This window comes from Hesperophylax consimilis, chromosome 8 (assembly GCF_061612785.1).
Source record: "Hesperophylax consimilis isolate HC1 chromosome 8, BYU_Hcon_1.0, whole genome shotgun sequence".
Taxonomy (NCBI): Eukaryota; Metazoa; Arthropoda; class Insecta; order Trichoptera; family Limnephilidae; genus Hesperophylax; species Hesperophylax consimilis.
In genome coordinates, this window is record NC_142843.1 from 32,532,186 (window position 1) to 32,556,841 (window position 24,656).

Below are 24,656 nucleotides of genomic sequence, written 5' to 3' on the forward strand. Positions count from 1 at the left end.
TATTGCACTAATAAAAGAAGTAAGGTATTAAAAAAAACATAGCTCCGTTTTCTTTTAATGTTTATTTTCCTTAATAGATAATCCACAAAATGATGCGTGTAATAAATGCAATTTCGATAAATACAGACATGACCATAAAGCACGTTTGAAAATTCTCGTTTATACATTATTTTCATAGTTGAATGATGATGAAAGACATTCGCTTCGGCAAACGAAACGTTCCTTTAGTTTTCAAAAGGGACAATGAAACTACACGGACATAGTAATTATACGCAAGTCGCCAATAACTCTAATATACTGCTCGATCAATAAGAACAGTTTGTATATGATATAAACGTTATTATGAGATCGAAAGGTACAAAATGTCTTAATCATTTTCAGTTCAACAATGTATGGATCTTTTACAATAATTCTATAACTTATAAACTAGTTTGAATCATAAGATCTTGTCGTTGCTTTATCGAAATATTAGTTGTGTTTGTGATGATATCTTGTGATTACAGTGTGGAGGGTGAAAGGGAACGTTTGTGTAAATGTATGAAAGAGACAACCAAGTATAAATTAGAGAGCATGTTAGTGAATATGCGAATATAATGACCGTTGTGTTACTCGTCTTTATCCTACCTTCCGAGCGTTCTTTAATTTTTTTTGTGGGCTCTAATATTATCGTAATATTACAATGTTTTTGAAATGTGATATATAGTTTAGTTTTATGTGAAGTGATTTCATAGCTGAAGCTTATACATAAAGCAACAAGAAAATCAAATGATTCGTCATAAATGGTGCCAATTTTCGTCAAATTTAAACATAAAATTATTTAATTTTAACAATCACTCTTGTTCGTTTTTCTACATCAACAGGAAATCGCTCTGCATTGAACACCGACTTCTGTACACATACACTCTAAACAAGGACCAGACAGCTCCGTTATTATTTTACCCACGCGATACATCCTTCCGTAGATGTTACACCCCGCCAACTTCAGAAGTCCGGCTCCGAAAGCAAACGCTGATTCTGTGGGACCATTCACGGCTGGTTTTCTCTTGTAACTTATGGGCTCGTTTGGTAAAACTGGCGGAGCGATTTTCTTCACCGGCTGTGTTGTCATTGGTAAAGGTGTAGAGTTATACGGATGTCTTAGTTTTGTGAAGCGATTAACTGTTGGGTATACTGATGGAGACCTGGTTGTAAGGATGGGCTTGCTGTAGTTCTTTTGCAAAAGGGAAACTGCACTCACTGGACGGACTGGCTTCGTAAATGGATATTTATAAGTATTTCTGTATGTTGCTGGTGGAGCTGTAGTCGTAGATGAAGTAGTTGTCCGAACGGTAGTTGATTGAGTCGGCGTTGTTTGCGGCCGTGTCAAGTAGGTTGTTGATGGTCGCCAACTGGAAGATGCCTGGGTTGAAGATGTTGCATAACTTCTCGTTGTTCTAATGGTCGTTGGTTTAGTTTCGGTCTCAGATGAATCACCAAGAAGCAACTTCAATACACTGCCAAATGAAAATTCTTCTTCTTCCTCTTCCTCGGGAAACTCTTCGGCTTCGCTGAATGTTGTTTTAGGGATTTCCGTAGTGGTTGTAGTTGAAGTAGTGTATATTGGTGTCGTGACATCTTCTGACGTGCTGCGCAACTTCATGACTTTATTATTACCATTATAATTATTTGGATCTGGAGTGTACATTTCTGGCGCTATTATTTTTTGGGTTGCAAATGTTGTTGGTTCCGTTGTTGTTGTCGTAGTCGAAACTGTAGGGGCCCTCATATCTTTATTAGACGGAATTACGTAAGTGGGAATTTTAGTAAAAGTGGACTCTGGCCCAGAAGGTTCTTCTGTTGTCGTGGAAGTCGTCACGGTGGTTTTTCTAACGTAATGGGGAATCATGTCACCAATCAGGGACTCAAGATTAGGAGCCGCTTCGGTTCTAATAACGTCTTTGAAGGGGTCTTTGGCATCAATCCTATCGATAGACGCAATGGGTGACTTGGTCGTCTTGATTACCTTTTCAACATCTGAGACAGAAGTTTGGGGTTTCGCAGTAGGTGTGTCATCATCTGAAACAGAATATATAATAATTTTGAAAGATATCATACAACAACGAATTTTATTATGAATTTTATTTTTTACTTCGGAAATTCAACTACTCACTGCATATTTCAATACCACAGCACGAGAGAGCGTCTTTTTCGATAATTCTTCTGCATCCAGGCTTGATTGCTGGACATTCAGGATCTTGGCAATGGATATCTCCGTAGTAACAGAAACACACTACACATGCGCTGGATTCTGTAATCAGCTCTCCATTTTTGTATTTCCGGCCATTTGATGTACAATCGTCTGAAATATAATTGGCCGTTAGCATGAAAAGGCATTTAACTAGATACATTACCAAATTTAGTTTAGTTTTGCTTCGACGGTTATATAGGATGAAAAAAATACAAAACTGACCTGAATTTGTTTTGGCATGATTAGTTACCATCAAAGAACTGTCTGTTGCAGACATATCTTCTTCTGATGATGTATATCCCAAGTCATAGTACGGGCTTATTAATGGAGGATCTCTGGGAAGAAAACCACCTGCAACCGAAAAAGAATGTTGTATAAACTTGTCACTTCCAGATTTTACAGAAATTCTTAAAGGTGTTATTAGTTTACCTTCTGTTTTCGACGGCGGAGAAAATAGGTTCATGTTGTTGATATCGAAATTGAACGAAGGTGTTTCTGTTTGCATATCTTTCACGCTAAGTGATGGATAGACAGTGGCATCGTACTTCTCTTGAGCGTATTGATGATTTTCGTACTTATCATCAACAATCGTGGCGTACGTGGTTGCCTGGAACTTATCATTGATGTGTTGCTTGTACACAGGATTCCTCGGGAAGTTATTATTTGACCTTATCGGTATTGGATAGTTTGTTGGATTTGAAATATATTTTTCTTCTGTATATGGAGCGAATGTGGTTGGATTAAAAGTATCACTGGTTATATAGTTTTTGCTCTCATAATGGTTCTGGTCTTTTACTTTGTCAACTGCGTCGATGGCCAAGAATGGAATTATCCTGAAAAATAAAATATATTAAATTTTGCCGAGGTATATAGCTGACTTAATCATTTCTAATCATTCTTATTACTTACTCTAAATTCGGCAATGATGGTGGGAGCGATGATTTGTAGTCATAGTCAAAGTAATCATCTTTCTGGTTATTTTTGTTCATGGTCATATTCAAGAAAGCTTCTATATCAGGAGGAATAGCAGCCACTGGACGAAGTGTTACTATGCTCGTGTTGGTTCTGACAAATGTTGATACATTTACCATGAAGATGTCATCATCTTTAGGAATAATTAGAGAAGTAGATGGGAACTGGGATGCTATACTTGAAATGTCATTATCTTTATTATTTTCCTTGTCGGAATCAGTGCGTTCATTTATTTCTCCGCCTGAGTCAGTCAGGGCATCAATAAGATCAGTTATGTATGGACGTCGTTCTTCGGTATCATTGTACTTCGGAGCCGTTACCAGGTCTCCAGGTCCTTCTGTTTGGTACTCAGTAGTATTTGCAATTGCATCGATTGAGCTCAGTTCAGTTGTACAATTCACAGTATCGTTCAGCATCATCTTGGATGCGTCAAAGTTACTTTCAGTAGTTGAATTAATCAGCGTTGAATTATTATCAACGTTTTCGTACTTTTCTTGCTTGACGTCCTTTGTCATGTCTTTATTACTATTATCATTCACGACGACTGGTTCTGTAACATTTTCAACTTTGAGTAATGTTTCATTAGTTTCCGTTGAAGTCATTACAGTTTTATTGTTTGGAGATAAAGAGACAGGTTCAACATTCTCCTCAGAAGAAATGACTGTTGTTGTTGCTTCTGTTGGTTGAATTAAATCAGTAGTGCTAACAATATTCGTTTTTGGAGCAGTTTTAATTGTTGTGAGTTTTTCTGTTGTCGTTGATGAGGAGTTTTCAATATTAGAATTTAATTTTTCGTCAGTAGCCCTTTCGATTCCTATTCTCCTGTTAATTCTTCCATCAGCGTTTAGTAACAAAGAAGCGATTTGAGACGGAGTTAGAAGGGTATCATCGGGGAAGGACCGTTCGTTGACAAAAACTTCTGGTTCATTTTTTTTTCTACTACTTTCTGCGGCAAGTAGAATATTAGTACGTTTCCTGGCTTCTGCCAATTTTTGACCTGAAAATAAAAGCAAACAAATGTTAAATGGTTGAACAAGAAAAGGAAACGTACACGGAGAAAAATGGGTACTGCTAAGAATCTCTTCAAATTATTGGTAATCCGGTTAGATACGGGATTGCAGGTCATTTCCTGATAAACTTTTTGTAAATTCTTAGTATATCAGAACACGCGTTCATTCATCTGTATTTTACTAAAAGTTTATCAGGAAACCTATTAATTCATTCGTTAAAGGCCTGCAATCCCCTTTTTAACCGGATTACAAATAATTTGAAGGGATTCATAATAAGCAATACTATTTTTTCTACGTGTATATTTAAAAAAAAGATTTATAGAGGTACCTTTACCTTTAAACTCAACATGGATGAAAAACAAACTATAGCTAACATCGCTATTGTACACAATAAAAAAAGACCAGAAAGTAAAATGTAATTCCTTGAACGGTGAATCGCTTAACTTATTATTAGAAAAGTGAAAAAAGCCAATTGAGTGCTTGTGTTGTTGAAGGGTGTAGGGACTTACTGCAGTTATAGCTGCTTGCACAGCACTTCCCCGGCAGCACGATGGGGGTGCAGCCCAGCAGGGGCGGTGCGCAGGAGAGGGGCGAGCATCGCACCGCCCCACGCATGCAGAAGCAGTTGTCGCACGGAGAAAGGCTCGCATCCACCACCTTCTCCCCCTCAGGGAAGATTACGCCGTTCACCTCACATCCTGGAAAAGACAGTTTATGGACGGTTAGATTCAAATTTATATAAAATACTATTTTCCTTATTCTTCTTCGAAAATTCTAGCAAATGTATCTTAATGTTTTTTTTGTAAATTATATCTAGGCGAATAGTATGTTGATGAAGATATTAAAACATCCATTACCAAAAAACAAATTCAAGACTTAGTTTAACTAAAAATGTGACCACTCAAGATCTACATTCATATTGAAATCCAGGAAAGCTTAAGTATTTATGAAGCCATTCAACAGGTTTACGGAAATTGTAATTTTTTTTAAATGAAAGACTGCCCGGAAACCGTTGGAAATCTGCTGAATGACAATACCAGGGAACGCGATACAATAATATTATCATGTCATTTATTCGGTATTATCGTATTTTAGTCTAATCGCGTTCATTGAATTTGAATGTAGCGACTGTTGAAAGATACAATAATATTTCACAGTCAAATTGTACTCAAGGCTAAGCGTGGCTATATTTGGAGCGGTTAATTATCAATTTACTGGAAATATCACTGGTAACTTGATAACAATGACTTAGAATTTAAGAAGAAGGTTAATTGCTCATGAAGCTGTAGAAAAACACAAATTTGAGTGCTATTACGTAATACAGGCATAAGCTTTAGGTTGCAGGTACCTATGTATTCAATTACGACGATTTATAAGTGATTCGTGTTAGTGGTCACGATCGCAAAATAATTTCAGAAAAAAGAATTACCCTTGAAGTAGCTGCTATTATTTGTTACTTATTCTAAGGCTGAACTGTTGTGAAGACCAAATATTAGTGGTGTAGGGACCGCCCGGACATGACGAAAAATAATAAACAGCGATGTGATGTGATAAATAACGTATGTGCCTTTGTCACTTTTCAAATTTAATTATGTTTTGTTTAAATATTTTTGATACATCAATACTTAAGACTACAAGGCAATCTACCTAGAGACCCGAACATCTTGCAATCGGATACAAGATTTAAGAGTGTACAGCTTCCGATGAAATTATAAATGTATTCAAAATAAAAAAAATATCAACAACACGGTGAAACATGTGTTTACTTCCGCAAAATGAAAAAAAACCTTACAAAACTTAGTTTTGAATTTGAGATCAAAATAATGCCCAACGAAAATGATTTTTTTTTAAAACTAAATATCTATAGCTATTTCATTTACTTACACGATTTTAGTGTCACGTTGCAGTGTAGAAAATCACATGTTCATATAAGAGTATAATGCTTAGGAATCGCTGGTTGAAGACTTTTGGGTGCGTGCTGAATCAGTGGCCCAACCAGGATTTTGTCTCGGGAGGAAGGGGGGGGGGGGTAAGGTTAGAATGAGTAATGACATGAATATTTCATTTTTCATACCGCAGAAGAGTCTCAACTGCTATATTGCTACTGACATAATTTGATTAATGTTTTTAATTTTTAAATAATAAATCCTCGGTACGCTTTGCGCACGTTTTTCATATAAACATAATTTGATTTTGAGTAAAAAACTTTTCACAGACCTTTTCAAATACAATGAATGGTGAAAAAAAACATAGTCCGGTTCTGAAACTTATGACGAGAGGGGCAGCCAGAGCTGTTTCAGGGCCGGCCTTGTGGGAATTGTGGGAAGAAGATTGAACTCCCATATTATGAAGGGGAGGATCAGTCATTCTGCACTGTCTGCCATTTTACAGACGAAGTTATACATAAATATGGAATTTAATATAAAAAAATAGTAAAAATCATAATAGGTAGGTACCTTATGATACGACAAAATAAAAACATTATAGAGGATGTATCGGCACGTACCCGACAAATTTTAACCAGTGATTCCTGAGCACATATATGGAGAAAAAATGGTATGGCCACTTTGCTGTTCGGTGACGTTTTTTTTTAATAAAAAAATTACTATTCATATTTTCACCACATATCACCACAGTTTAATCCTTTGTCAATGTTTGAAAACACATCTGGCAATATTTTATTCGATTTTCGTTGAATAATGTACATTTGTACCTACATTGGCGCGCTTTTACAATCACTTATATTATTTACAATCAACAAAATGGCACCGCGCCATTCGTCTCATTTTAACTATTATTATTTAGTGTGTACGAAAGAGCGAAGACGCTTTTCGACATACTTGCTAATAACAGCTGTTGAACACGAGAAGCAATGCCAATAACAGTGACGGAGTGTGGAAATTTTTTGTTATTACTTACTTAAAAATGTTACCGGACTGTTGAACACGAGAAGCAATGCCAATGACAGTGACGGAGTGTGGAAATTTTTAAATTTTTTGTTTTTTCTTGAAAAAAAATGTTACCGGACCGCAAAGTGCCCATTACATTTTTTACTCCAAATATGCTAAGGAATAGCTGGTTAAAGTTTGTCGGTTACCTACGTGCAGATAAACCCTGTATAAGTTAAAAAAATGAATATTCAATTAAATAAAATTTAAATTAATCAGGGAGGACGAACTTTTAATCAGGGAGGACGAAGGTCTAATTGGAGAGGACGAACGTCTTCTGGGAAGATGAACGTCTAATCAGGGAGGACAAACGTCTAATCTGGGAGGACGAACGTCTAATCAGGGAGGAAAAACGTCTAATCTAGGAGGACGAACGTCTAATCTGGGAGGACGAACGTCTAATCTGGGAGGACGAACGTCTAATCTGGGAGGACAAACGTCTAATCAGGGAGGACGAACGTCTAATCAGGGAGGACAAACGTCTAATCAGGGAGGACGAACGTCTAACCTGGGAGGACGAACGTCTAATCAGGGAGGACAAACGTCTAACCTGGGAGGACGAACGTCTAATCAGGGAAGACAAACGTCTAATCAGGGAGGACGAACGTCTAACCTGGGAGGACGAACGTCTAATCAGGGAGGACAAACGTCTAATCAGGGAGGACGAACGTCTAATCAGGGAGGAAAAACGTCTAATCAGGGAGGACGAACGTCTAACCTGGGAGGACGAACGTCTAATCAGGGAGGACAAACGTCTAACCTGGGAGGACGAACGTCTAATCAGGGAGGACAAACGTCTAATCAGGGAGGACGAAAGTCCAACCTGGGAGGACGAACGTCTAATCAGGGAGGACAAACGTCTAATCAGGGAGGACGAACGTCTAATCAGGGAGGTCAAACGTCTAATCAGGGAGGACGAAAGTCTAACCTGGGAAAACGAACGTCTAATCAGGGAGGACGAACGTCTAACCTGGGAGGACGAACGTCTAATCAGGGAGGACAAACGTCTAACCTGGGAGGACGAACGTCTAATCAGGGAGGACAAACGTCTAACCTGGGAGGACGAACGTCTAATCAGGGAGGACAAAGTCTAATCTGGAGGACAAACGTCTTACCTGGGAGGACGAACGTCTAATCAGGGAGGACAAACGTCTAATCAGGGAGGACGAACGTCTAATCAGGGAGGACAAACGTCTTATCAGGGAGGACGAACGTCTAACCTGGGAGGACGAACGTCTAATCAGGGAGGACAAACGTCTAACCTGGGAGGACGAACGTCTAATCAGGGAGGACAAACGTCTAATCAAGGAGGACGAACGTCTAATCAGGGAGGACGAACGTCTAATCAGGGAGGACGAACGTCTAATCAGGGAGGACAAACGTCTCTTCAGGGAGGACGAACGTCTAATCAGGGAGGACGAACGTCTAATCAGGGAGGACGAACGTCTAATCAGGGAGGACAAACGTCTAATCAGGGAGGACGAACGTCTAACCTGGGAGGACGAACGTCTAATCAGGGAGGACAAACGTCTAATCAGGGAGGACGAACGTCTAATCAGGGAGGACAAACGTCTAATCAGGGAGGATGAACGTCTAATCAGGGAGGATGAACGTCTAATCAGGGAGGTCGCCGCATGTATATCGCATTATATATCTGCGCCAGATGAAATCGGGTGTCAAAAGTGTAATCCATGCAGAATGTAACCTTTCATCTCGGATGGAGCCAGTGTGGTAGTGGTGGGATGATCGTACTCGCAGTCGTATCTGACGGGGCAGCAGGAGTGCGGGGAGCGGCGTGGCTTGCAGCCGGACAGCGGCAGGAGGCAGCGCGGCCGCACGCAGCGCTGCTCGCCGGAGATGCAGTAGCAGTACTCGCACAGGCTGGATGTAGACATGGCTGAACCGCTTCCGTACAGGGTGCCGTTGTCGATACACCCTATAATTAAAGAAAAAAATAATAATGTACAATTTCTCTCTTTAAAGCAAAAGATTGGAATTAAAAATACTAATTTCGGTTGACTCCAGCTCATTGAAGTGTTTTTTGGAGAATTCAGATAAGCGATAAAGAAGTACCTACCTATAAAATAATATTTTTAACAGAAAATTATTTAAGTTGTCATTAAATTTTATAAATTAGAAATGGACTTCTCGAGAGTTCAGACTGTTAAGTAAACTCTTAGAAATTTTATTCTGAGCAATATTCTTACTAAAGTTCCTAATAGACGTAATCTAAGGAGTCAGAATATATTCCATCTAGAATTATTTAGAACAATATTGCATACTTCAAGCCATTGTCTCGAATGTGCCGTCTGTAGATGTAGATATACATATGCAAATAGTCTCGCTTATTTTAAAAAGAAAATTACCAATAGATTGTGAATGTTTGTTTGTTTTTTAGTTACTTTATTTGATTTCTGTTTTTTTCTGTTGCTTTTGATTTTTGGATCATATATATTTATATATACCTATATATATTTTTTAAAAGCTATATATTTTATTTTTTTTAAAATTTTTGTAAGAATATGTATATTCATATATCTATATGTATAAGAGATTTTGATTATATTCGTAGTCCTCCCACTAGGAGATCCTGTGTTGAGGAGGACTAGGTTTTGGAAGTTTTTCAGCGACTTCTATGATTCAAATTTATGATCCCATTGATCACACATGGCGTAAACAAGTTTTCCACTTTTACTCAGAATAAATTATACCTAATTATAGCTACTACGACATAAAAATAAAGTGAAAAGCTTTGCAAATATAATTTATTTTTATCGTAAAAGTTTTTTTTGCATTTTTTCACATGTAGATAATCGTATATAGGAAATTATAGATAGGAATAAGTAAATTTACTCCAAATCAATAGCGTGGTGCATAAACACGGGTTCCAAAATATCTTTTTTTTGTGATATGCTTGAAAACAACATTACTGCCATCTACTCGTCAGAAATGAAACTTCGTCAGCGTCATCTGCCGGCAGTGAGTGCAGGCAAATAAATTAATCTGTAGGTATATATTCGTGATGTTCCCGCAAAGGCTTAGATAATATCCCTAATAGTTGTTGTAAAACAGAAAATAATTACTTTTATAATCATATAAGTACAATCGATCGTATTATTTTATTATATATAGATGTAGTTCTTAAATTATTATAATATTCGAATATTTTTATTCGTCTCGGAAGCGCACCTTTTGTATTCAATGGTTTGAAAAAAACAACAAGATTGTGAACCTTTACACTTTTGATTATAGATGGCGCTAGTGCCCGCTGTCAGCTGTCAATGGTGTCCAAATTACAAAATATCGGTTTGCTGTCAGCTACAAATTTGAATAATAATAATGATTGGATTATTTACATAGCGCCGTTTTCGTGAGAAAATCACCTCAAGGGTTCTTAACAACTTAATTTATTCATTGATCACTTAGACTTATAACTAATTACTTTTGGCTTATAACTAAGATTAATGTCGAGTGATTTACAACTAAGACTTTTAACTTTTAATATATTTTTATAACCAAATTGAATTAGCAATAGTGATAAACGTACCTTTTCCGTCTCCGTATGAAATAGTTTCACTCGGCAGGTCAATTCCATTAGGCTCGGCCCTGCTAATATGGTTTGTGGAAACACCTCCATCTGAAAATGAATGTAAACAAACCATAATAAGGTATTTTTTAATTAGCACTTTATTTACATTTTCATACTATTTCCTTAAAGGTGGGCTTATAGTTATTTTGACAATTTAACGTAATTTATAGTGGGAGTTGTGCTTTTATCCGAACCGTGATAAATAATATAATGCTTCACGTATTTTTCTGGCCTCTTGGTTTTCAATATCTTCTAATACTATTATTATAATACAGCGTTTTGACCATTGCACCCAACGGAGATTTTTAAATTTAATTATTACTCCCAAATATAAGTTCATAATTTTACACTTGCAAATAATTGATATGAATAATTTTTTTATTATCCCTGATTTAAAGTCTTGAGTTGTTGGGTTAGGTTAGGTAATGTAAAGAAAAAGTAAAGTGTAATGTAACAAAACATGTTGTAGTGTTGGTAGCGTACAGTAGCGTAGGACTGAAAAACATAGCATTTTGCCCCTTGCACCCAACGGCAGTGAATGGTTCCGCAGTGAGAGTTCCAAAAGAATAAAATGACTTTTAAATAGAGAAAAAAAATCTTTCGATAAATGTCTTTTTTAAGTGGCATTTAAAGAGACACTTTGATTTGTTTCGTACCTACAACATGTTAACTAAAAGAAACAGGCGTTTTTTAAATAATATTGGAAGCACACTTTACGATTTTTTTTTCTCTCAAGGGAATTTCATTTAATTTTTTTCCGCTTAGCAAATTATGCAAATTATCTTAAAAATTGACATATATTTTTTCAAGACCTTAAAAACTTTAAGTGTTCAAAGGAAATGTGTTATAAATCGGTAGAAAATCGGAAGGCGTGGTCTTAAATTTCGAGTTAAATTTATGTCATATTGGAGTGGAGGTCACGATCAAAGCTTACTCTACTGTCCATTTATGTCATATTGGAGTTGAGGTCACGATCAAAGCTTACTCTATTGTCAATTTATGTCATATTGGAGTGGAGGTCACGATCAAAGCTTACTCTGCTGTCCGTTTTATGTCATATTGGAGTGGAGGTCATGATCAAAGTTTTCTCTGCTGTCCATTTATGTCATATTGGAGTGGATGTCACGATCAAAGCTTACTCTACTGTCCATTTATGTCATATTGGAGTAGAGGTCACGATCCTCAGCAGATGAGAAGATGTTACAACAATATCAGCGTGAGTATCGAAGATTGCTTAGCTGTTGTACATTTATAATAACACCTATGTAATATGTATACTATTTTGTATACAGTATACTTTCACAACATGTACAGTATAATGTTAAACTGTTATTTTTTATCAAATGTACACTCCTCTTCCATCCACGAGCAAATACTTCTAACGGAAGAGTAATATAAATCTTAAGGTATAAAATAACCAATAATGTAAAATATGAAAAAGTATACACAAAAGTTTTATTAATAAAGAAATAATATACCAATACATAATAAACCAACTAGGAACACAAGTCAAAATATAACATTCTTACTATTATTACCAGTAGTAGTTACTATTGATATATTTACTGACAACATTTATAGCACTAAGCGTAATCTACGAGTTTTGAATCCTACTAATTATATTGGTGTTGGTAATGTAGTTCTAGTGATTTTTCTTATATGTAGTATAGGTCTAGTATAGTAAAATAAAAGTATTCCGTACCTTCGCAGATGAGCTCCGAGCAGCAGGCTCCCCTGCGGAGCACCAGCACGCAGTGGGGCGGGGGCGGGTCGGGCAGGGCGGGACACACGCGCAGGTAGCACACCAGTGAGCCGCTCAGGCATCGGCACTTCAGGCAGGGCTCCGAGGTGTCTACCATGGACCCGTCGGGGTACTCATCTCCCTTGTACGTGCACTCTGGAAATACAAATTTAATTTATGAATTAACCAAATTAAAAATAAAAACCTAATAAACCTTTAAAGACTATCCATAGTCAGAAAACTTTTTTGAATGATCCGCTGCTAAATTTATTTCTATTTCCACTGTAACCCTGTTTCCTACACCCATCCATTTTTTCTCCTACTAAGAACATCTTTAAGTCTGTACTTCTAATTCAGTTTTAAGTTATTTACTATACTCTTTGTCATTAAATCTAAGAGCTTAAGCTTGAGTAAATGTTTTCAAGTAGGTGTGTTTGTTATAGTCTGTTTGGCTTTCGCAAACAACTCCAGCATCTGAAACGCCGTTTCGGCTCGGACAATGGGCAATGGGCTGCATCTGAAGGGTTCTTGTAGGAAATGGCCGAGCAAATTGGTTTGGCAAATAAACAACATCATTTTGTCTTACCTCTCCTTCTGACCGGATACTCTGGGTAGGGCAGGAAGAGGTCCGTCCAGCCTCGAGTACGGTTCTGGACCAGTTCTGTAACAAGAAAATACGGAATTAATAATAATATACTCTCTCTGAGACTACTACAGGAGTCCGGCATCTGCAGTTACCAAATATATTTTTCTTTATGTTCATTTCCGTAATTAAGTCAACATATTTTATATTTGTAATAAGCATTTACTTTGTGGCTCGTCATAATTTACAATAAAAATATATAAATTTGTTTTAAACCACTTTAATTTTAATTAGACTATACCAGTTTCGGAAGCACTCTTCCTTCTTCAGTAGAATATTAAAACTAACCTATGATACAAAATATTGACAGATATATGCAAAAAAAATAATTCAGGTGATTGAGTGGGAGGTTAACAAAGGGGGAGGGGTAATTGCAGGAATTCCGGCAATAACAGAGCGGTTTACTGAAAATATATCTAGAATGGGACTAAACGATAAATGAATTTTGTTATTCAATATATTAGCGTTATTATTTAGGGATTTTTTGATTTCAAGGGCTTCTAAGTTATCTAATTTTTTGCTTTTATTATTACGGTGAAGAAATCTAACCCCTGTGTCCTTATTAAAAGTATGATTGGTCGAAAGAAGATGATTACTTCCGAAACCGGTAGAGTGTAATTAAAATTATAGTGGTCTTATACAAATTTATATATTTTTATTGTCAACATTTTTTATTTATTTATAAACGTAGTTAATAATTAAAAATTTTATTTTATCTTGTTTTTTTCTATTCTGAAGGAACCATAGGTTTTGAAACATGTTAATATTCATTATTAAAATATTGTAGTAGGTATTTATTATCATTTAAATAGAGTTACGAAATTATTCCCATTTAGTGTAATCAATCTCTGTGTTTGACGAATCCAGAACTCCACAATATTTGAAAAAAGGCTCTGCAAAGTCGGAGAAATTGTATTAATCATTATAGACACGAGGAACAATTGAGCCAACTAGATTTCTCCCACCCCGATAATATTCGTAATCATTTTGCAAATTTATCATCGCGTGCACCTCTGCTAATAGCACTATCATTAATAACTTAGTTTCTTGCAATTAATTGCGCGTGTGAAAGCACATCACACATTATAAGTCCATTAAGGAAGTCAGCCGATTATATTTATTCCCTATTCATCAGTGGCGGTTTTCTCTGAAGAGTGTTTGTGCAGTGAACTCCCATTATAATATTGGCACATTTAAACCACTCAAATTCAGCGATTATAATCTATATAACCGAATAATATGGTCGAAGAGCAACAGTGTATTCCTATACGTGCGTTATTGAATCAGCACACATGAACTCTCGATCCTAAGCAAGCACTTCATACAATAAAACCAAAACAATAAGTGAATGGCGCTCGTAATATCGCACGAAGATCTGGTTACTGCAATGAACCTTATGCAACATGATTTTATTGCCCTACTGAAATGGTCGCATGATGCAGGCCTCTTTATAAACGCCAAAAAAACTAAAATTATGCACATCAGATCTCCACACGCCAGATGTAATGTAATTCCTTCATTATATACACACACATTTGACTGCATACATAAAAATGTTGCACAGCCCTGTTCATGTGAAACCATTGATTTTGTCAAAAGTTATGTATATTTGGGTGTTACTATTGACTGCTACATGAAATGGGATGTACAAATTGCTAATGTTTGTAAACGTCTACGAGCTATTGTGGGTAGGATTTATAAAATAAAATATTTCGTGCCTATAAGTACTTTAAAGTTAATCTACTTATCTCTGGCTGAATCCACTATACGTTATGGAATTACTTCTTGGGGACATTCTTGTAAAACTAATATAAGCTATATACAAACATTACAAAACTCCATTATAAAATTGTTAATCCATAAATATGACAATCAACACAGAAGTAACATTAAATTAATATACAAGTCTCTGAATATTTTACCTGTCAGAGGATTATTGTTTTATAATATTGTAAGTCAACATGTTATATTGTCTGATTCATTGTATAGGGAAAGAGTTTGCCATAAACATAACACAAGATTCACTCAAAATGAAGGACTGGTAGTTCCGAAATGTACTAATAAATATGGTGAAAGAACTTTAAACTATATAGTACCCAAAATGTTTAACTTATTACCAATGACAATTAAAAATAATAACATGTATACTGCTAATGTTAAATATAATCTAAGGAAATGGTTATTGGATAATAATGATCTATACTGATGCCCCTGAAATGGAATTCATATTCTTAGAAAATGGAAAAACAATTATTTTGTAATACCTGACTACCTACCTCTATTTATGAAACTATTGATGTACTTGTTGATAATACTAATTTGTTCATACATTTATTTTTACTTGCTTATTTTATAAGGCTTTTATGTTTTATGTTGATAATACTAATTTGTTCATACATTTATTTTTACTTGCTTATTATATAAGGCTTTTATGCTGCTATTTAAACTTTTCTGCAATGTAACCAATTTATGTAATTATGTACCGTTCAAATTGTATCTTATGAGTGTATAAATGTTGTCTCTATGTCCCTGCTGACAAACTACACAAGTAGTTTAGCGGGTTTAAATGTGAATAAATAAAAAAAAAAAAAAAAATGAAATAACCTATGCCAAAACAAGACTTATGTGAGCAGTTTGGGAATACTTGACGACATGCGTGACCTCTGGAGTTTTACGAATGTTAATCCCTGTTGGTGCAGACGGGTTGTACTTTGCACGGATTCAAGCTAAAAAATATTTAATTTTCTGTAGTTAGTAATCAATTTTTGTAATTTAGCTGGAACTTAATGTCGCCGCTAACTTATACGCTAACGGCATTTATAAGTCTACTAGTAAAACCATACAATTTTAATGAAGGTATTTTGTTTATCTTTTGTGTTTGTCTTTTTCGCGTAAAAAAGACCACAACCGCCACTGCTCTTCATTCATTGAGTTAACTTATCTTACGTTCGTATTATTGCATTCAAGATAAGTTTCTGAATAATGACTCCAGACAAGATAGGTTTATCTTAAAACTCGTCCAGCTCCCCGTTGGTCAGTTCCCAGGACATTAGTGGCCGGTTATGAGCCTGTGAGAACCGATCAGCAGGCGAACATATAATGCCTGTATCGTATCTATTCGACATCAATCTTCCAACGATATTATCTTTGATTTTCAATCGAAAGATAAGTCCCTTCATCCTTCCGGGTCACTTACTCCTGGGAAATGTATCCCTTTTTATCTTCCTTCCGGACTTGATTGCGTGGGATAATGACCCTACTTTGTATGCATACGGAGAACTCAATTGCTTATCATCAAAATGACCGCTTTGAAATGAAAACAATAATATGATTTTTTTATCGATGATATATTTAGTAAAATTTGGTCTTTCAAAACTGTATAGCTGGGGATGGAATTGAAAAACAAAAATTCGATGTAGATATTTTGACAAAAATTTGTACAGCTTTCAAGTGTTTTCGACTTCTGCATAGAAAATTCCTTTTTTATCATCTGTTGTAATCATTTCTCCCTCAGTTCCTTACATTTAATTTCACCACACATTCCACAAAATTGTGTACAATATATTATCCCACTCGATCCGGGTATTCGGGACTATGTACATATTGTATTGTTGTCACATAAAAAAATATTTTTTGACAGGAGTTGAACATTAAAAAGCAAGTAAATTCAACTATTTGGTGATATTGTTACAACTCCCACGTATAATAATTCTCAGGACGTTCAACCGACAGCGGAGTGAATTCAATTAAATTTATTTGCCATTGTCATTAGAGTTACGGCCTAACGCAGTTCAGACAGATTTATTTAACAGTAGGAGTATGTTGATATTAATATTTTATAATACAATATATTCTGATACCGTAAACTATTTAAGAGATTTATACAACCAAATAAATAAAATAAAATTCACCATATACTTACATTTCAACTTTGTAATATAGGTAGGGGGCATCGATATTTGATATATTATTATCGAAGGACAGTACTACATTTAAGACAAAATCACTAAAACTACATTACCAACGTTAGTATAATTTTTAGTATTCGACAAACTGCTAGTATAGATTACGTTTAATTCTATAAATGGTGTCATTAAATATATCAATAGTACCCCCGAACTTGTTGCCTAGGTCATGCATACTATTGGTTAGTGATTATATGGTTGGTTGTGTAAGTATTATAGAAAAATATTACATTTTGTCTTGTGGTCCTAATCGGTACATGGAATTCAATAGTGGCGACGATGGCAGGGCTCTCAATTAATTTGTTAATGGTTCTGTGTAACACGACCAGGTCTGAGAAATATGTCAGCATAAGATAGCATTATTATATGTATGTATGTATTCACTTGGAATCTTGAGCTTAAAATGTACATACCTAAGAAATTTTGTGCTGAAATCAATTAATGTTCTGCAAAGGTAGCCAAGCATCTTTAAAGCCTTATTGGTTATATCGTTAATGTGTCCAATGAAGTTTTCATCTAATATTACACCCAAGTCACAAATTTGTGACACTGGTATTAATGTAATATTATTTAATGTATATTGAATATATTCATGTGAGATATTTTAATGATTTTTGAATTATAATATCTTATGAATTATTACTTGACATTTCTGAATGATAAAAATAAAAATAAACTGTTCACATCACTGATGAAGTTAGTCGGTAATATTTGGCGGTTGTACACATTTCGTACTATTTTTATATATTTGTAAGTCGTCTGCAAATAGAAGGACTTCCACATTCTAAAATTGGTCAATAATTTCCATTGAAAAATAGTAAGAAAATATTGAGCCGAGGTGGGACCCTTGAGGAACCCCACCTGTGGCCTCGAACACGTAAGATTGTTCAGAATTAGTTTTTACACTATGCACCCCATTACAGGATCTAACGCTGAACTCAATTCCATAATGAATCGCCTACATGTACTTGGTAATAAATATGTTTTGGATGAATCTATAAACATTGCTAGTTTATCCTCATACAAACACCACTTAATTAAAACTGTATGTCAGCGCTTCTCTGATTGAATATAACCAAATACAGTTTTAAAGTATTAGTTTATCCGGGATTTATTGTAAATTAATTGTTTATATATTTATATATACACATTGTTGCATTGTATTTATAATAACCATTTCTAATGTTCTCTTTTATGTATTTTGTATTTATATTTTTTTTTATCTATGTATATTCTGTATTTATAATAAGTAAAAAAAAATGTTATTCTTTTGTAAAAGCCGCTATAATCGGCGTTAATAAATAAATAATAAATAAATTACTAAGGTAACTAACAATCCAACCCAATAATTTTCCTTTGATGCCCAACACTCGAAGTTTATATATACGAGTATATCAAAAGCTTTACTTAAATGGTATATACAGTGTCCACATATTGTTTGAGAGATTCAGATATGTAATTTGCATAAATCATTAAATTACTTTAGAGACACCTGCGATGAAACTACGTTGCTTAGGAACAATTATGTTGTTGATAGGTTTTATAATGATAGCTACAAGTAATTTCTCAAAAAGTTTCGGTAAAAAAGACACTATACAAATTGGTCATTAGTTTGGTATCGCCTTTTTTATGAATAGGTGTTATATAACTCAGAATGATAAATACTTGTTTAAGAGTTTATCTAATACAAGTTATTAAAAAAAATATTGGAGAATATTTCCCGGTCTGGCAGATATATCACCCATGGATCAATTGTAAGGGACCACAGAATTTTTTTAATTCAAAAGGGGTCTCCAGGCCAAAAGAGATGGGATAACCTATGAGGTAGATGATTGAATACCTGCATGCGATTAGTTCTGATCGGTATCGAATGTCGGAACACCCATGAGGTTGTGTGCAACTATGCGTTACTGGAGATACAAGCCTTGGAGACAATGTCATTTACCTCGTTGGTCTCTAACGAGGTGTAACATGACTTGTGACACTCTCATCCTTAGGACAAGGTGACGAGAAATACATACGTTTGATGTAAAGAAATGCAAAATGATAAAAGTAACTTTTCAAATATCATTTTAATATCCCACGAATACCGCATTCGTGAAGAAGGTTATTCTTTAATAACCGTGAAAACCATGTTTAATTTAACGTCTTAAATTAACATTTCTGAAAATTGTCGAAGTCCCGTCTAAAGACCTGTTAGTCGAAACGAAAAGATACTCTTATATACCACACAAATCGTTGTCATATTTTTGATTTATTACGACAGCACAATATTCAAGTGTCAAACCTACAAAGTATCATGCGTGACGCTGTCTGCCTGCTCAGTCGCACGAATGCAACATACATTGAATCATCCACAGTTGTTATTATTGAAGACAGAATATCACAAAGTAACACCGGCAATTCACATTTTTACAGAAGTAAAAAAAATGCCAAGAGTAATATAAAATGTACCCAAAAATTTAATAAATACATTATATTTTGTTAAACAAATTATCGTCATATATTATAATAAATCGGGTTACGGAAAACTTTTGTGAATGCTTGGCTTTAGTTGTCATGTAATTTTAACCAATCTGAAGATTTGCTTCTGTTTGCCAAGTTGTCTACCAAATTTGAACTCGTGGTTGCCCATCTTATTAGCATAATATGAACGTAGATGCTAATTAAAAGAAATGATCTTGAATTTTTGTGGCTTCTGCAGATTCCCACGATGCCACAAAGTAAATATGTACCCGCTCTTCAGATGACTCGCTGGCTGGTTACCTACGCACTGTCAAATATATGAGCATGATACTACATAGCATAAGAAATGAGAATATTGTGCAGTAAGAAAAAAAAGGTAGTAGATTCGCTTTACTGCTCGAATTTCAATACTCTTTTTTCGTAATGTTTTCTTCTTATTTAAAATATTGGAAGGTATTAGAGAGAGATGTGAAAAATTGTCAGCCACAAGTTTTTTGTGTTATAAATGATAGTCATCTTGAACTTGAATGGTTTGCGAAATTATGTTTATCCATTGTTGACGTAATTTGCATGGAATAATTTAAAATGTCAAATTTCTAAAGAAATCTCAAACAGTTCGTTGAATCATTACAAACGTATTAAAATTAAGTGACAATTAGTTTATGATACAAGAGAGAAAAATAAAGAAGTTAAAAATAAAAGTTATCATATTTATCAGGGCATTTGCGGGTGCAATAAAATTAACGTACAGGTACTTTTGTATTAATTGTTTACTTTTTAAGTCTACTGATAAACAATGTACTGAGTTTGGAGCTAATACAAATTAAAATTTATACTTTTTACACGAAAAGATCTTTTAAAGAACAATAATATTAATTACTTATATGTGTATTAACTTAACATAAACTAACCTTAAATTACACAATATTGTACAACCGGATTCAGAATAGGTGGGTACCGGCAAATTAATTACGTACATTGTCTTTTTATAAATTTCATTACGCATTACGATATTAACATTTCATATTCATTTTTTTTCGATTTATTTTCCATTTCTGGACCCCTGGAGCCGCCTTTGAATGCCACGCAACCTAAATTTAGTTGTGTGAAAACCGAAAAAAAACACGAAAATTCTTGAACAAATGTTAACTTATAATTTTCCTGATGTCATTTCACAAAAAATGGGGCCATAAAAGTATTTTTGTAATTATTTTGTCTCAGTGATGATAAGATTCTTACTATGACGAAGCTACCCGTCAAAGACAACAATAATTCTTACTATGACGAAATTACCCGTCAAGAACAACAATAATTCTTACTATGACGAAAGAACTCGTCAAGAACAACAATAATTCTTATTATGACGAGACTACCCGTCAAGAACAACAATAATTCTTACTGTGACGAAACTATCCGTCAAGAAAAACAATAATTCTTATTTTGACGAAACTATCCGTCAAGAACAACAATAATTCTTACTGTGACGAAACTATCCGTCAAGAAAAACAATAATTCTTACAATGACGAAACTACCCTTCAAGAACAACAATAATTCTTACTATGACGAAACTACCCGTAAAGAACAACAATAATTCTTACTGTGACGATACTACCCGTCAAGAACAACAATAATTCTTACTATGACGAAATTACCAGGAAGAAGAAAAATAATTCTTACCATGATGAAAATACCCGTCAAGAACAACAATAATTCTTACTATGACGAAATTACCCATCAAGAACAACAATAATTCTTACTATGACGAAACTACCCGTCAAGAACAACAATAATTCTTACTATTACAAAATTACCCGTCAAGAACAACAATAATTCTTACTATGACGAAAGAACTCGTCAAGAACAAAAATAATTCTTATTATGACGAGACTACCCGTCAAGAACAACAATAATTCTTACTGTGACGAAACTATCCGTCAAGAAAAACAATAATTCTTATTTTGACGAAACTACCCGTCAAGAACAACAATAATTCTTACTGTGACGAAACTATCCGTCAAGAAAAACAATAATTCTTACAATGACGAAACTACCCTTCAAGAACAACAATAATTCTTACTATGACGAAACTACCCGTAAAGAACAACAATAATTCTTACTGTGACGATACTACCCGTCAAGAACAACAATAATTCTTACTATGACGAAATTACCAGGAAGAAGAAAAATAATTCTTACCATGATGAAAATACCCGTCAAGAACAACAATAATTCTTACTTTGACGAAATTACCCATCAAGAACAACAATAATTCTTACTATGACGAAACTACCCGTCAAGAACAACAATAATTCTTACTATGACAAAACTACCCATCAAGAACAACAATAATTCTTACTGTGACGAAACTACCCGTCAAGAAAAATAATAATTCTTACTATGACGAAATTACCCGTCAAGAACAAAAATAATTCTTATCATGACGAAAATACCCGTCAAAAACAACAATCATTCTTACTATGACGAAACTACCCGTCAAGAACAACAATAATTCTCTACATACGTCGACGATTATCGCCTTGGGGAAACATTAAAGGTGGGTAGGTACTGTAGCCAGTTTTTGTGACGAATGGCTTGATTCATATGAACTTTTAAATGTAGTGTTGTTTTTGTAAATCCTTTCTGAAGCGTGTTTTTTTACTCCGAGATTGACAGTTTTGCAATGCTTGTAATTTGCTATTATTTGTAACATACATGCTGATGCATCCAAGCAACAATTGTCTTATGACTCGAACGACATTATTGATTAGTTCCCAACTCCTAAATTCATAAATTTATTTAATCATCGAAGAAGATTATATCAACAACTTTGTTTTTGTTTGTTTGTTTTTGAATCTTTATTAAATGAAATAATATATATTTTTTGATTCTCTCCCACTATTTAAGAAAAACTTTTTTAGCACACTGAATTCGCCCACACAACACATACAACCACACACAGACACACGTGCACACGTACACACACACACAAACACTCACACACACATCTCTCCTTCCCCAGCACACTAATTTAACTTAACTTAAAAATGTAACTTAACCGTAAAATGTATAATATACCTCATATGCATATATGTCAGCGACATGTCATTGGTACCAATTATTGTACTAACTTTTATAATTTTGTAACTATTGTCATCTATGTAATTATGTACTGTTTGTTTCTGCAATAAACAAAAATAAATAAATAAATAAATATGAAAAAAATTGCACACATCTAGTAGGAAAATATAACAAATACAAAAAATAACAATTACATTTTAAGAGAAAAAGATAAATAGACAAAATTATATTATATAAGATATCTAGGTGACTAAAATAATATTGGTGAGTATTTTCAACAATCAAAAATTATTTTTTACATATAAACCACATGTCCTACGAAAAGTGCTAATGCTTGGGGCTTCCTTTATGACATTTGGTAGGTTATTATAAAGTTTTTGCCCTTTATACGCGCTGTTTTGTGTGCATGAAAGTTTAGTTTTGGGAAGCCTAAAATCTCTGCGTCTTCTCGTAGGATAGTTGTGAACATTTTCATGGTACATAATATTTCTTTGCAGATAATTTAGGAGCATATTATTTTGAAGCTTATACATCATTGTTAACGTATTATATATTATATGTTGTTTGGTTGTCATCATATTTAAATTTTGTAACATAATTTTAACTCTAGTAAAAATGTTGCATTTTAAAATCATCCTCATCCCCCTATTTTGTATAACCTGTAGTTTATTATTTTGGGCTTCGTTACATAAGAATAAAACACTAGAACAATAATTTAAATGCGGAGTAACAATAGAATTGTAAACAAGGCGCGTTGTTTTTAGATCCAAGTTATTTCTGATCCTTTTTAGGAATCCAACTTTTTTAGCAATTTTCTTTGTTATGTATTCTAAGTGTTCATCAAATTTTAATTTTTCATCTAATATTACACCCAGATATTTAATACTACTCACCCTTTCTATGTTTACGTTATCAATTTTTAGTATTGCCTGCTCGTTTCTCCCTACACTATCCACAGTTAAAAACTTTGTTTTCATAACATTCAATTTTAGTTTGTTTTGGTTTTACCAAAGTGTTACACAATTTAAGTCAATTTGTATTTTTTCAATGGCGTCCTGTAAATTTTTACTGGCTATGTATAACAATGTATCATCAGCAAAAAGTTTAATTGCACAATGCTTTAACACTTTGATAATATCATTCATGTATATAATACAGAAACGCTTTTATTAGTGTGATGTGGTTCAGATGTTATACCACCATATTTTGTTACTTGCGTTCTTTCTGATAGGTAATCAACGAACCGCTTATTTTCTTTACCATTAATTCCAATATTACTTAATTTCTTGCTTAATCTATCGCTGTCGATTGTTTCAAATGCTCGTTTTAAGTCTGTCAATGAAAACATGAAAATAAAAACGGTAACGGTCGCAACTGGGATTCGAACCCAGATCTTCTATTCTTACCGGGACTGGCGTCTCTACCACCTAATTATGTACCGTCATTTTTTCAATTCCATACTTATTAATCCATTTTTAATTCCTCACATTTTTTGACGGATTAATATTTAATTACTATCATCAATATCGGGGATATTATTATAAACTAAATGATTATTATTAAACTTGTACATCTCAGTTATAATTATTAAGCAATACTGCACATAACAATTGACTGAGTGTAGTGACATCCTATTTTAACTCGACTCTTTTGCATTTCATCTGTCTGTAATTCTGTTTGTACATTCCGTTTCCGTTACTAGATGGTGGCCATTTTAATGGTTCAGTAAATTAAAATTTGAAATTGTCGTGTTAATTTGGACTTTTTTTCGCATTTTTTCAATATCGTGGTACCTACCGGCGCGGAGAAAAATGAGTATAATATATTTCAAATTGTTGGTAAAAAACGGAATTGCAGGAGTTTATTATTGAATTAACAGATGTCCTGATAAACTTTTAGTAAATTTCACGATGTCGGAACACGTGTTCGAACACGTAAGTACTTATTTTTTCCGCATGCCCGAAGAATGATTGAAAAAAATATTGTTTTTGAGATAGTGACGATTCTATGACCAAA

The 24,656-nt window shown here is 34.4% G+C and overlaps 1 protein-coding gene across 1 annotated transcript in view; it reads right to left on the minus strand.

The window, feature by feature from the left end:
• Nucleotides 1-79: 79 nt before the first annotated feature.
• The window catches only part of LOC149421901 (uncharacterized), a 59,198-nt gene continuing 34,621 nt past the window's right edge, over nt 80-24,656 (minus strand). The window contains exons 2-11 of the mRNA XM_089634595.1: nt 13,074-13,148; nt 12,449-12,643; nt 10,705-10,794; nt 8,863-9,093; nt 4,719-4,907; nt 3,137-4,196; nt 2,657-3,060; nt 2,450-2,578; nt 2,150-2,338; nt 80-2,055 (exon numbers count right to left, since the gene is read on the minus strand). Coding sequence (XP_089490721.1) covers nt 854-2,055; nt 2,150-2,338; nt 2,450-2,578; nt 2,657-3,060; nt 3,137-4,196; nt 4,719-4,907; nt 8,863-9,093; nt 10,705-10,794; nt 12,449-12,643; nt 13,074-13,148 — 3,764 coding nt within the window. The 3' untranslated portion in view covers nt 80-853. The remainder of the gene's footprint in view (nt 2,056-2,149; nt 2,339-2,449; nt 2,579-2,656; nt 3,061-3,136; nt 4,197-4,718; nt 4,908-8,862; nt 9,094-10,704; nt 10,795-12,448; nt 12,644-13,073; nt 13,149-24,656) is intronic.